This window comes from Podarcis bocagei (genome assembly GCF_964188305.1).
Source record: "Podarcis bocagei genome assembly, chromosome: 2".
NCBI lineage: Eukaryota > Metazoa > Chordata > Lepidosauria > Squamata > Lacertidae > Podarcis > Podarcis bocagei.
The window spans coordinates 35,677,903-35,691,409 of NC_138126.1; the positions used below are offsets into that span (position 1 = coordinate 35,677,903).

General features: G+C 47.6%; 1 protein-coding gene across 1 annotated transcript in view; it reads left to right on the forward strand.

Annotated features, from left to right (window-relative positions):
- The first annotated feature begins 11,805 nt into the window (after positions 1-11,805).
- Positions 11,806-13,507, forward strand: part of GXYLT2 (glucoside xylosyltransferase 2) — a 32,206-nt gene continuing 30,504 nt past the window's right edge. Inside the window, exon 1 of the mRNA XM_081184783.1 lies at positions 11,806-12,362. Coding sequence (XP_081040909.1) covers positions 12,031-12,362 — 332 coding nt within the window. The 5' untranslated portion in view covers positions 11,806-12,030. The remainder of the gene's footprint in view (positions 12,363-13,507) is intronic.

Here is a 13,507-nt window from a genome sequence, read left to right on the forward strand (position 1 = left end):
ACGATGGGATGGGGAAGAGGGTATCCACATTGGAGGTACAAGAAATGCTGGAAAGCAGACACCATATCCGTTCTGTGGATAGAGGTGATAAGCTTTTGTTCCACAAATCCAATAAATATTACTGCCGCGCTGAGAAGAGGTCCAGCTGGCTCGAGAACCTCCCACCATGAGTGCAAGGTTAGTACAAGCCCCGCCACATTCAGAGATGTCCAAAGGACTACTACATGTACAGTTACATGATGACCGTCCTATAAACCTCGTATAGTTGTAGACGGCATTTCGGGTTTGATTAATACAGAACCATCCAGAGACCCTATAAACTCGTAAAGGAGCTGAATGGTTCCAATAAGGAGTTGGGCGGGATGGACTATATGTATATTGGATCTGAGAACGATTGAGGGGTATGGGGAGCATGGGCATTCCTCCTCCTCCATCTAAGGGTCCAAGGGTACAAACTAAACAAGCAGTTTTATTTGCTTCATGGGCTACTATTTCTGCCAATTGAAGCCACTTGTTATAGAGACTCTGAGCCCCTTGTTTTCTCATTTCCTGTGTGGGGAAAATGCTATTACGATTTAAGACCTGGAAGCATTCGGCCTTGGGAATAGATTCTCCCATCATAAATAGGAGAAGGATCATCAAGGGGATGGAGGGGGGTCGCTTCCTTCCAAAAAAACTATGGCGCTCGTGCCAACAGAAATACGAGAGCATCCATATGACAAAGGCGGTACATATCACTCCTACCCACCAAACCCAATAGCTCCATGGTTCCTCCCACCAATACTCGGGGTTCATTTCTAGTTTTCTTTTACAGCTGAAGGGCCCACTGATACTCGTATTCAATTATTTCCTGGGCCTCAGGGGTAACTTTCCACTTCTCTGCTGAGGCACCTACTATACGGAGCAATTTCCCTACAATCCCTTGTGGGTGGACTGGGCTCTCGTGTTGTCTCTTCAAGATATTATACCCAAAAGGGGCTCCTCCCTCTTCATATATCAGCATGCACCCACAGGAATATGTCCACCGCTGCAATGGCCTGACACTTGGGGTGACTATATCAAGGGGTTCCGGACCCAATACCAAAAGTCCGATTGGTGCCTCTGAATTTGCTGGAGAGCAAGTTTCTACGTTGGGGACGCTGCCCGCGGGCGCCCCTCCCATCCAATTCTTCAGCCGTGCGTGGAGATATCAGCCTCCGGAGTGATATCAGCAGGGCGGTTGTCTACCGGGCGTCTGGAGATGGTCAGCCGAAGGGAATTCTCTGGATCTGGTGTTACTGTCCAGTCTGAAATGGCTTTCTTCACTCGAGTATGGTGGACCCACGGGGTGATGCCGGCAACCTTCACAGCAGTAGGGGTAGAGAGTAGCACAGTGTAGGGTCCCCTCCAGCAGGGCTGTAGGGGGGCTCGCTGCCAGTCTTTCACCCACACTTCGTCACCTGGCTCGAACTGATGGAACGATTCAGTTAACACACATGGGGTGCGAGCCTGGGTCCACCTGTTGAGATAAGAAAGAACTCGGGAGAGTGACTGTACATAATTATTCAATTGCACATCTTGGCTAACATATGGAGTTAACATTCTAACATATGGAACTGGTCTCCCAAACATAACTTCAAAAGGTGACAAATGGGTCCGTTTTGACGGGAGACTGCGGACCCTGAGTAATGCCAAGGGCAACATGGTCACCCAATTAGACCCGGTCTCCTGTGTCATCTTGGACAGCTGATTCTTTAGAGTTCTGTTCATTCTCTCTACTTTTCCAGAACTCTGGGGTCTATAAGCAGTATGCAGCTTCCAGTTGATCTGGAGCGCTTTTGCCAGTCCCTGTAGGACTGCATGAACAAATGCTGGTCCATTGTCAGATCCTATGGACCTTGGCAGTCCATAGCGAGGGATGATTTCCCTAAGCAGGCACCTGGTTGCTTCAAGTGCCTTTTCAGTCTTTGTGGGCCATGCTTCAACCCATCCGGTGTAGGTGCATACTGCTACCAGCAGGTAGCGGTGCAGTCCACAACGGGGTAATTCAGTAAAGTCCACGACAAGATCTTCCATAGGTGCAGTTCCACTGTGCTGAATCTCTGGGGGAGCCAGTGGTCCGGCTCTAGGATTATTCTTTTGACACAGCAGGCATTTCCTGGAGATCTGGGCTGCCAGTTGGTAAAGGTGGGCTATATAGAAGCATTTTTCCAGCTGCTTGGTTGTAGCATCTGGTCCTATGTGGGTTGAATCATGGTATCTCTGAGTAACCTGCCGAGAAAGGGACTCTGGAATCCATATCCTGTCATCAGGGGTAAGGTACCATCCTTCGTTGGACAACGTCAACCCCTGAGCGTCTGCAGTGTCCCTTTCCTGCTTCGTATAAGCTGGCTTGTCAGTAGTGCTTAAAATCTATTGCACCCTGGTGCCTGTTCCCGGATCTGTCCATTGAAATGCAAACAGGGGCTGACTTTCTTCTGCCAGGCGGCAACAGAAGAATGCATCCTTCAAGTCCAATACGGTGAAATAACATGCGGTGGGAGGTATTAGACTCAACAGCGTGTAAGGATTGGGCACATTGGGGTGGAGGGTCTCCACGGCCTGGTTGACTAATCTAAGGTCTTGAACCGGGCGGTACGAGCCATCTTCCTTCTTCACCGGCAAGAGTGGGGTGTTCCACTGAGATTGACACTGCCTCAGGATGCCATGGCGAAGTAACCGTTCCAAATGTACCCATACTCCTTCCGCAGCTCTTTGGGGGATAGGATATTGGTTCACAGCCACAGGGTTGGCGAATGGCTTGGGCTTGACTATTATAGGTGGGATGTTCTTTGCCATTCCGGGCGGGTTGCTTTCTGCCCATACACCAGGGTTAACTTCTTGCAGGAGGTCTTCTGGAATAATCCCCTCCTCTTCTTTTACCATCATTAAGCGCCAGTGTTCCCTCAAGGGTACCTCTAAGGAGAACTCTCCTGCTTGCCCTGTAGTCATTGTCACTTCTCCTGTCGGTTGGAAGGAAAATGAAGGGGATGGTTCGGTTCCCTGTTTGTATTTTGACCATGGGCTCACGGGAACCTAAATCAGCTGGGCCCGGTCTGTCCTAGTATTCTTCCTCCTCCTCTCTCAGGCTCATCGCGGCGGGCTGTCTTTGGGCTGGAGGGTGCCAGGGAGGTCCCTGTCCACGTCCTCTACCCCTGCCTGTATTTGCAGATGTCCAAGGTCTCAGTTCTTGTCCAGGTCCCACGGGGATTGGGCCTGGGATTCGCTCTCCTCGTCCTCCTCCACCTGAGCCTGTGGGCATTCTCTTTTCCAGTGCCCTTCCTCCCTTCTCATACCATTTAACACATTCTGGCGGTAGGTAGTGAGGATGTTCTGGCCATCAACAGTCTGATAATTCCAATTCGGGGTGTTTTCTGGATATCCTGCTGCCATAGCTGGATCCTGCACTCCCTGCGCTCTCAGGTGTGCTCGGGCTTCATCATGGATTCGCCTAGTTTCTTCTGTGGTTAGCAGCGCATCCATCAAATACTGCACATCATCAAAGGTGGGATTATAAGTTTTAAAAATCCCTTCAAACAGCTTTATGATCTTCGCTGGGTTTTCCTCAAAGGATGGGTTTTGATTTCTCCAGTTACAGACATCTGCACTTGAAAAGGGTATATGCTGGACCGTGTAGGTCCGTTCTGCTTCCGCTCCATTAGCCCCTGGAGGTCCTGGTGGGTCATAAACCCTTCGGAGGGGCATTACTCTGACCCCACCCTTTTTCTGTGCCTCATGGGACTTATGGAAGGCTGCCCTGGTTGCTGCTTCTATCCATTCCCTCTGCCATTTCTTCCTTTGTGTTGAGGAGCATCCTGCTGCAGCCAACACGTGGGGGCTAACATCCACTTCTTCTGCATAGGGTTGTACATACTGTTGCAATCTCAAAGACTGATACTGAGTCCACTCTCTTCCCTTCTTTGCTAACTCAACCAATCCCTTTACAAATTCCTCATTATCCTCTTCTTCCTCTTCTGATTCGTTAGCCTTGGGGGGTTCAGGCTGGGGGCTAGCTCCTCCCGGTGCCTGGGGGCCTGGGTCCAGGGGAGGGGCAGTTGGTGGAGCATAGGGTGGAGGTGGTTTAATGACTTCCCCCTCCTCTTCTTCTGGGTCTGGTATCACTGGGGGCTTTTTCCCTGTCGGTCGAACTACACAAACTGTACTTTGTGGGGCGTCGCCTCGGCAGGCTTTCAACCACGATGGGTTCTTTTCTACATTGGTTTTCCAAGTAGAAATGTAGGGGATCTGGTCTGGGTGGACGTTCAAGATATTTTGATACAGTGGGTTGATTAGTTGCAAATCAAAGCTCCCCTCCGAAGGCATTTGATTCCCCAAGCATCATGCTTTGTGGCTGCTTTCCAGTTGTTTAAAAAAACACTCCAGAGGACTACATTGGCTTGCCCCAGACCCCATTTTCAGATATTCTGCTGCTAACAGGTTGTAAATTCTTTCACTCTCCACACACTACAACCCTACAATCGCTCGGCCAAAGGGGACACTAAGCCCTGGCCCACACTTGACAATTCAGTCACTAGAGTATCTGACAGGCAACATACAACATACAAAACACATCAATATAATTTCAACATGTAACACACTAAACACACCAAAATAATTTCAGCATGCAATACACAAGACACACCAAAATAATTCCAGCATGCAATACACAAAACACACCAAAATAATTTCAGCATGCAATACACAAAACACACCAAAATAATTTTCCCCTCTGTTCCCCTTTTTACCAAACCTTCCTGGTGGCACACCACTGCCACGCCCTTTTTTCCCTTCCTGGCTGCACCCTACTGCATAACCAGGTGAGGCTGATCAGGCCTCCCTCTTTTCCCTTGGGCCCACGCCCACGCCCTTTCCCTTGGGCTTACCGTTTTTCTGCTGCAGATTCCCTTCCCTGGCCAGTCCTCTTTCCTCCCTCAACCTGGGTCCTTGCTCCGGAGCGGTGTGGCTGGTTCCCCCCACAAATTGGCAGGGTGCGCGTGGAAGCTGCAATCACCGATCCGAGCTGTCCACCAAGGTTGAGCCTGGCTCTCCCCAGCCCTCTGAGGTGGGGCAGATTCCCGGCCAGGGAACCAAGATGTAGGCTGAGCCTAGTCCATGCCAGGGAATCGTTGGCCCGCGTCCTCAGATCCAGAGAGAGAGCAAAAGAAAGCACCAGGAAAGATCCTTCTTTGGAGGAAAGCAGTTTATTCTCTGTGCACGAGAGACAGCCAGCAGAATAAGTTCTGGAAGACTGGCTGCCCAGAAATACGCCTCTGCAGACTTTCTTATACCTTGAGAAAGCTCTCTCCCTCCTCCCCCAAACGCCCTCCAGAAAACTTCCCCAATCAACTGGAAAGTTTTCAACTTATTTTTAAAATAGCATGGCATGTCTACATTGCTAGCCCCCCTAAGCAGCCCTCCCTATTTTCCTTATACGTGTCTTTCTTAGCGTCCTGCATCCCCTCCTCCCGTCTCCTTCGTATGTGTCTTTCTTATCTTGCATTCCTAAAGTAGGAAAGCGAGGGGCCCTTTCTGCAGGTCTGGCTATTTCTGGCTTACAGTCTCCTTCATATGTGTCTTTTTTATCTTGCATTCCTAAAGTAGGAAAGCGAGGGGCCCTTTCTGCAGGTCTGGTTATTTCTAGCTCAGAAATTGACTTAGATTCAAGGTACAAAGAATATAGAAGATCCTTCTTAGGTACAAGGTACAAGGTATAGAAAGCAACCTTTCCCTCTCCCTTCAGCACCACTTTAGCTAATGGGGCCTCCCACTGCCACTGTGCTGCCACCGCACGATTTCTGTTCTCATCCTGAAGCAAAGTTTTTAACCTGAGGTACTATTTCTGGGTTAGCGGAGTCTGTAACCCGAGGTACCACTGTATTCATGTCCTGACATCATAACATGGAGCTGAGGAAAGGAATTAAACCATGTTGTGATATCAGAAAATGGGTATCCTGCCCTAAGTCCTATCTACCACAGCCAGCATGACCAATAATCAGGGATGATACGAGTTGCAGTCCAACCACCTTTGAAGGCCCACAGATTCCCATCTCTGTTATGGAGGGGGAAGGGGGAGCTGAAAACACATTTTCAGTGGGAGCTGCCAATTCAGTGTAATGTCCTATATTTTTGTGGTGACATGAAAAAGTCATAGATTTCTCATCTTACGCCTCTGCAGCAATAGACTAACAACCTAATTATGGGATCAATCATCTTTATCAGCTGCTTTAAAAAAATGATGTATCGCTAATGCCTTTTACACTGGACTGATTCCCATGTTAAATACTTTTTCCCATCCTGTTTCTGACGATGATAAGATCATTACTGTCAATTTGTAACTAGGCTGATGTTACATCACTTCACCTGTTTTATGTTATTGGCTGCAATCCACAAACCAGAGAAGTTGGCTACTTTGCTTTGAAACAATTAATGCATGTTTTATTTTATTTTTCAGGTACGGGAATTATTCCTGCAAACTCTTGTTGTGACCCTGATAGCTTGATCTGCAGGCATTAGCAGCTGATGTTGCTTATTTCCATGTTATTAAAAGCTCCACTTACTGGTACAAGTAGCAGTTGAAGGCACAGGAGCAGGTCAAAGTACTGTTTCTGCTCAGTTGGCAGCTCTATGTCAAACATGTGAATTGCGAAGCCCTTCAGAATTTTTTTACGGTGCTAATGAATCAAACCTGTGTACTAAGAAACAACATTTAACCACTGATATACATTGCAAATGGAGTTGCCCTTCTCTGTGTCCAGACTATGGTGGATGAATGCGTAGCTGGGAGAAAACGACAAAGAACCTTTACAGTGGCTGCATCCATATTGTGGAATAATTTGTCCCATTCAGTTACGGTAATTTGAACGCACATACCCCTGCCATTTGGTAAATAATTTTCTGTTCTGGCAAAGTTCTGAGGTGAACTTTATTTTCTTTTAATCTCCAGTGTGTGTTTCTACTTGGTTATTATCCAATGTTAGCCATACTCAGAGCAGACCCCTTTAAATCACTGGACAAGAAATTTAAGTCCATTAATTTCCGTGGATCTATTCTGAATATGATTGATGTTGGATATCACCCATTGTATCTTGTGCACTGGATGAAGTCGGTTTATTCACTAACCTGGGAGTAAGCTCCATTAACCTGTTCCAGCTGTGACAACAAGACACTGGATCCCAAACTTTTTAGAACTCACAGTGGTGGATTTATGGTCGCCTTACTTCGACAGCAAGGGGGGGGGGGAACCCTTCAGTTGTTGCTGGACTCCAACTCACATCAGTCCCAGTCAGCACGGCCAGTCATCAGAGATGGTGGGATATATAGTCCAGCAATATTTGGAAGGTCACAGGTTTCCTTCCTCTGATCCACACAATAATAAATTAATACCTGGATACAGAGGACTCATATGTGTAAAAGTATTTGCACAGTCTATTTAATGCATATGCAGTGTGTAAATGAAAATGCAAGTGACGTCATCGCTGGTTTTCCCAGATACGGGAGATCACTAAATGAGGACGGTATGCAATGTACAGATGCAAAAAGAGATGGAAAGTATCCTATGCAATTCACCATACTACATGCAAAGATCCCACTTGAATCATGTTATGTTTATACTGGGCGTGAACTTGGTTTGCTTTGTTTACAGAGAGAAACATCTGGTTTTAGTTAGCTTTCCAGACAATGCTGGCCAAGCATTCTTCAAGCCACATAAAAACAAAAAGACGCAACAGTCAACACCCCTCCCCCATTAAATCAGTTGCCCCTTACAGAAAGAAGGAGACATTTCAGTGCTCTTTTTGGGCAGGGCAGATTCATAACTATCAGGCCAAGCTCCTTCCTTTAAAAATGTCACCACTGAGACAAATTGAATCTAGTTCAGAGAGAGCAATAAAATTTCTTTTGTCCTAAGGCAGGTTTGTGCAACATAATGGCCGTATTCAGATAAGTTCTACACAGAGCAGATCCAGTGAAATGAATGGATGTGAGTTAGTCTAATTTCAGTGGGTCTACTCTGAGTAGGACTTACATTGGGTACAACCTACACCCTTCAGATTATGCATGTGCCAGCCTAGGTTATTCATCGCAATCCACTTGAGTGGGTGATATTTAAGACCTCTGCTTTTACGTAGCACTCAGGCCTGCTGGCATCCCTTTCAGGAAGCCATATGGAAAAACAGGGTAAAGTGTGCCTGTGCATGCGTGCAGAAAAAAGTCTGAATTATTACAAAGCATTTGTGGGGCAAAGACTTCATGCTTGCACTAGCCTACCAGCCCTTTCAAAGGAGACAGGAGTGGTCTCTGCATGAGCAGATTCAACTCCTGTGGTTTACAGCACAATCCTGGGCACATTGACTCAGCAGCAATTGAAGCAAATAGTCACTTCATAGCAGGGGGTTTGTGAGGAGGGGAAAGAGAAGACAGAGTAGAGCCACGGAAGTGTTGTGCTACTTACTGCTCATGCCTTTGTTCTTTGTGGGAAAGAATGGGAAACATCAGGTCTTGGCCCTCAGGCCCCTGGGATTCTCCACAGGCCACACCCCTCACCAGCCTTGCTTGTGTGTTTTTGCCTGACCGGATTGCGTCCTGGAACTCTGATCATGCCTCTTGTTTGCCTCAATGGAGGACACTAAAGGGTATGTGGAAAGCAGCCTATTGCACAAAGGGAACATTTGCATGCATTGCTCTGCCCATCATTGGCATGTGGCGCCTGGAAAGATTTTCAAAGAGCAATGTGGCCCCCAGGCTGGGGGTGGGGAAGTCCCCGCCTCTGCCTGTGCGTATGGGGAGCCTGCAGGGACTGTGAGTGTGGGTTATTCCCACTCTTCTTTTTAGGATTGCTGTGGGCAGTAGCTGTTTGGTGTGCTCAGTATATATCCTGGAAGGCAAAAATGCACATGAACATTTGGCCAACAGTTGCAGTGGATGGAATCGAGGGCCTTTGCTTTTGTCAGCAGAGAGCTTCCCTGCATGTGGGGATGACCTTTGTTCTCTCTCTTTGAGAAAGATGAGGGGAAATACACCCAAACTGGAACGGGTGGCAGTGGCGTAGCGTGGGGGGTGCAGGGGGGCCCGGCCGCACCAGGCGCAACATCTGGGGGTTAGGGTTAGGGGGCACAAATCCACGGGTTAGGGGGCGCAAATTACTTGCCTTGCCCCGGGTGGTGACAACCCACGCTACGCCACTGACGGGTGGGTTTTTCCCTGGTTACTAGTAACCCTACTGACAACTCACTGTTGCATGTTCTCATCTGGTATTTCTTCCAAGAGGGATTAATTATCATAGTTCACTTGAGCAAATCATATGCTCAGCTCCTCTGAGTAATGCAGCAAATTACTGGAAAGAGCCCAGATGTACTAGGATTCTCTGATTTAACCACCAGACAGGACACTGGACTAGACTGGGCATAACCTTTTGAGCCAAAAAAATGCAGCGCCCTAAATTGTAATTTTAGGAAATGCTGAAGCAAGGCTTTCATCCTATATGGAGCCCAAATTTTCAAGATGCTTAAAGGAATAGATTATTTAAAGAAAGAAACGAGAGTGGAAGTTTGCAACAAGTGTTATATTGCAATGCGTTGCCTGCTATTGAGCTGTAGAAATTACATGAATCATATAATGAATCATATTATATAGCAGGACTATCACGCCCTGTTTCTGAGTGTTGGACCAGATGATCTGATCCAGCAAACCAGTTATTATGTTCTTGTCAATGTGCAAATCCTGCTTTTGTTGGGTGTTGCTATGAGGTAAATTAGTATCGCTCAGCTTCGGCCTTTTATTTGTAAAATGGGAATACAGTAGTCACACAAACTGTGAATAGAGAGGAGATTTGCTCTCCATTTCATAATACAGTCATATCTTGGTTTTCGAATGCCTTGTGACCCGAATGTTTTGGCTCCCGAATGAGTGTTTCGGTCTGCGAACTTTTTTTGGAAGCCGAACGTCCGACGCGGCTTCTGCGGCTTCCAACTGAGTGCAGGAAGCTCCTGCAGCCAATCAGAAGCCATGCCTTGGTTTTCGAACGTTTTCAGAAGTTGTATGGACTTCCGGAATAGATTCCGTTTGAGAACCAAGGTACGACTGTATTAGAAGTCAGGGACATCCAGGGGAGCCGAATGTTGGAAGATTCAGGACAGAGAAAATAACGTAACACAGTGCATAATTAAACCATGGAATTTGTTCCCACAAGAGGTAGTGATTGGATCACCATTGGCATGGTGTGCACTGATGATGATTGGACCACAAGATTAGCAGGCACTATGCTGAATAGCTTCAAAGGACAAATACTGTAGATATAAGGATAAGGGTATTATTAGTGGCTACTAGCCAGTTCCAGCCTGCCCATGAGGCAGACTGAGGCAGCCACCTTGGGTGGCAGAATACCAAGGGGTGGCCTCCTGCCGCTGGCACCACCATCAGAGAAGCAAAGAGATCTAGTGGTGATGGCAGCTTCTGGTGAGATCTTGAGGAACTCTCACAAGATATTGCAGAAAGTTCTTCCTGATGTTTAGTTGGAATCTCCTTTCTTGTAACTTGAAGCCACTGGTTCAGGTCCTACCCTCCACAGCAAGAGAAAACAAGCTTGCTCCAACTTCTATGTGATATTCAAATGTCCTTTAGAATATTTGAAGATGTCTATGATATCTCCAGTCAGTCTCCTTGTATCCAGGCTAAATATACCCAACTCCCTCAACCATTCCTCATAGGGCTTGGTTTCCAGACTCTTGATCATCTTGGTTGCTCTCCTCTGCACAATCTCCAGCTTTTCCATATCCTTATGGACACCCAGAACTAGACATAGTAATCCAGGTGGGGTCTAAGGCAGAATAACTTCCCTTGATGGGGACACTATACTTCTGTTGGTACAACCTAGAATAGCATTAGCTTTTTTTGCTGCTGCTGCATCACACTATGGACTCATGTTAAGCTTGTGGTCTTCTAAGACCCCTAAATCCTTTTCACATCTACTGCTGGTAAGCCAGGTGTCCCCCATCTTGTATCTGTGCAGCTGATTCTTCCCATGGGTGTAGCCAGGGGGGCAGGGAGGGGCAGCTAAATAAATAAAAATCACTAAAAATACATAGCTGAGGTTCTGCCCTCCCCAACAAAAGGCATGCGTCTCCCAACGAAAATCCTGGCTACGGCCATCATTCTTCCTGTTTAAGTGTAGAACCTGACATTTGAACCTATTGAAATTCTTTTTTGTTGGTTTTGGCCCAGTTCTCCAACCTGTTAAGGTCCTCTTGAATCTCGATTCTGCCACTAACTAACAATAATAATAATAATAATAATAATAATAATAATAATAATAATAATAATAATAATAATAATAATAATAATTTATTTATACCTCGCCCATCTGGCTGAGCTGCCCTAGCCACTCTGGGCGGTTTCCAACACTACTACTGTACTACTACTACTACTAACAGTAATAACAACAACAAAAAGCAACAAAAACATTTATAGTAACACTCAGACCCAATATAAAAAGTCACAGTAACTTTAAAACAAACAATTTATATCAATTAAAGCCATAATAAATTCAATAACCCATTAGAATCCAATAGTAAACAGTAACAGATACGCAGTTTCTTCTGTGGTTTTCATCAGTGCATAACTAACTAACTAACCACCGATTGCGGGATGTTGGAGGGGAAAGCAAGCGGCAAATTCGGAGAGGCTTTTCCTTTCGGATTATTGAAAGAGGTGCTATTCCGCACTTTACGGTAGGGGCGACCCTCTCGCTCCTCCCACCCACCCCCTTCCCTCTCTCGGCCGCCGCAATCGCAGCCGGGCTTAGTGTGGCGCTGCGCGCCGCCAACTCTCTCTCCCTCGCTTTCGCGCGCGCGCTTCCAGGAATGCCCCGGGCGGCGAGAAAGGCGCTTTAGAAGATGTCCAGGCTGGAGGCAGCTTGCCGTCGGGCGGGCGGGCGGCATGGCGACGAGCGGCGAGGCGGCGTCTCCCCTTTTGCACGGCTGAGGCTCTGAGGCTGCTGCCGCCGCCGCCCGGCGCACAATGAAACTCTACTGCAAAGTGGTGGCCCTGGCGCTCTGCCTGGCGCTCCTGCTGCTGCTCTACCTCTTCGTGGGCAGCGACGCCGACGAGCCGCCTTTGAAAGCGGCCGCGGGGGGAAGCCGCCCGGCGCGCGCCTCCTCCTCCTCCGGGCCCGGCGGGGACTTCGCCCCGGGGCGCTTCCGACCCGTCCAGGCTGCGGAGCGAGAGGAGGAAGAAGAGGCGGCGGCGGCGGCAGCAGCGGCGGCTCAGGCTCAGGTTTCCAAGAGGGAGCCACGTCTCCACAGAAAAACGGGCAGGCGCGGCGCTGCCCGAGGGAAGTTTGCGAACGTGAGGTAAAGCCTTCAAAAAAAGAGGCATTTTTAAAATATGCATTATTATTTTCAATGCATTTTATGTATTTCTCCACTACTGTAATTGCATTGTCTTCTGCATGCTCGTCGGTCATGAAACACTCTAGCGATCTGTTTTTTGGCTGGGATGGGGAGTTTGCAAAGATGCGGCGGGGGGGGGGGCGTTCTTCAGTGTCATGTGGTCTCGCAGCCTCGGATCCTGAGAAACCCGCGAAAGTTTCCTTGGATTGCAAAGGGAATATAAATCGGAAGGATGTTCGGGATCACAGCTCTAAAGGGCTGCTCTTCAGGGCGCAGATTAGCAGGCGGACCTGATGCGCCTTCTGGGTACCTAAGGAAAGGTGTGAAAAGGATGTTCTGTCTGTCTCTGTCTCTCTCTCAAGCACACACGCTTTATATATAGCATGCACCGACACTTACAAGGAGCAACGATTGGTCCCGGCAATGCAAATTGTATCCTTTTTTACACCTACCTCACATTGCTCAGTTGCGTGCCTGCCAGTTTTGTAGTTTTCTCTGGGCTGCTTCCCATGACCCTTGGGGTTGGTGTAGCAGAGTAGTGCTGTCTGAATGGTGCTCCTACTTTTTGGGAGACGATGATAAGGCTGTTGACACATAGTGCTGCACACTTGTGCAAGGAGTAACACAGATTCTAATGTGAATGGAGTACAGTGGTACCTCGGGTTACATACGCTTCAGGTTACAGACTCCGCTAACTCAGAAATAGTACCTTGGGTTAAGAACTTTGCTTCAGGACGAGAACAAAAATTGTACTCCAGCAGCGGGAGGCCCCATTAGCTAAAGTGGTGCTTCGGGTTAAGAACAGTTTCAGGTTAAGAACGGACCTCCGGAACGAATTAAGTACTTAACCCGAGGTACCACTGTATATGGTTGGTGAATTTGAAAAGTCAATGCAAGGACTGAACTCCAAAAACCGGAGTACTGATTGAATGTGCTATGACTGCCCATGCGTTGAATGTGTATGATCATGTGCAGTGTTGTGCAGAGATTGGACACAGTCCTTTTCCTGCACACTGCTTAGGTATATTTTGCTGAAATGACTCTATAGGTACCACACAGGACAGTGAAAGATGCTTTGTTCTGTGGGATCTTACCATAGTACATGC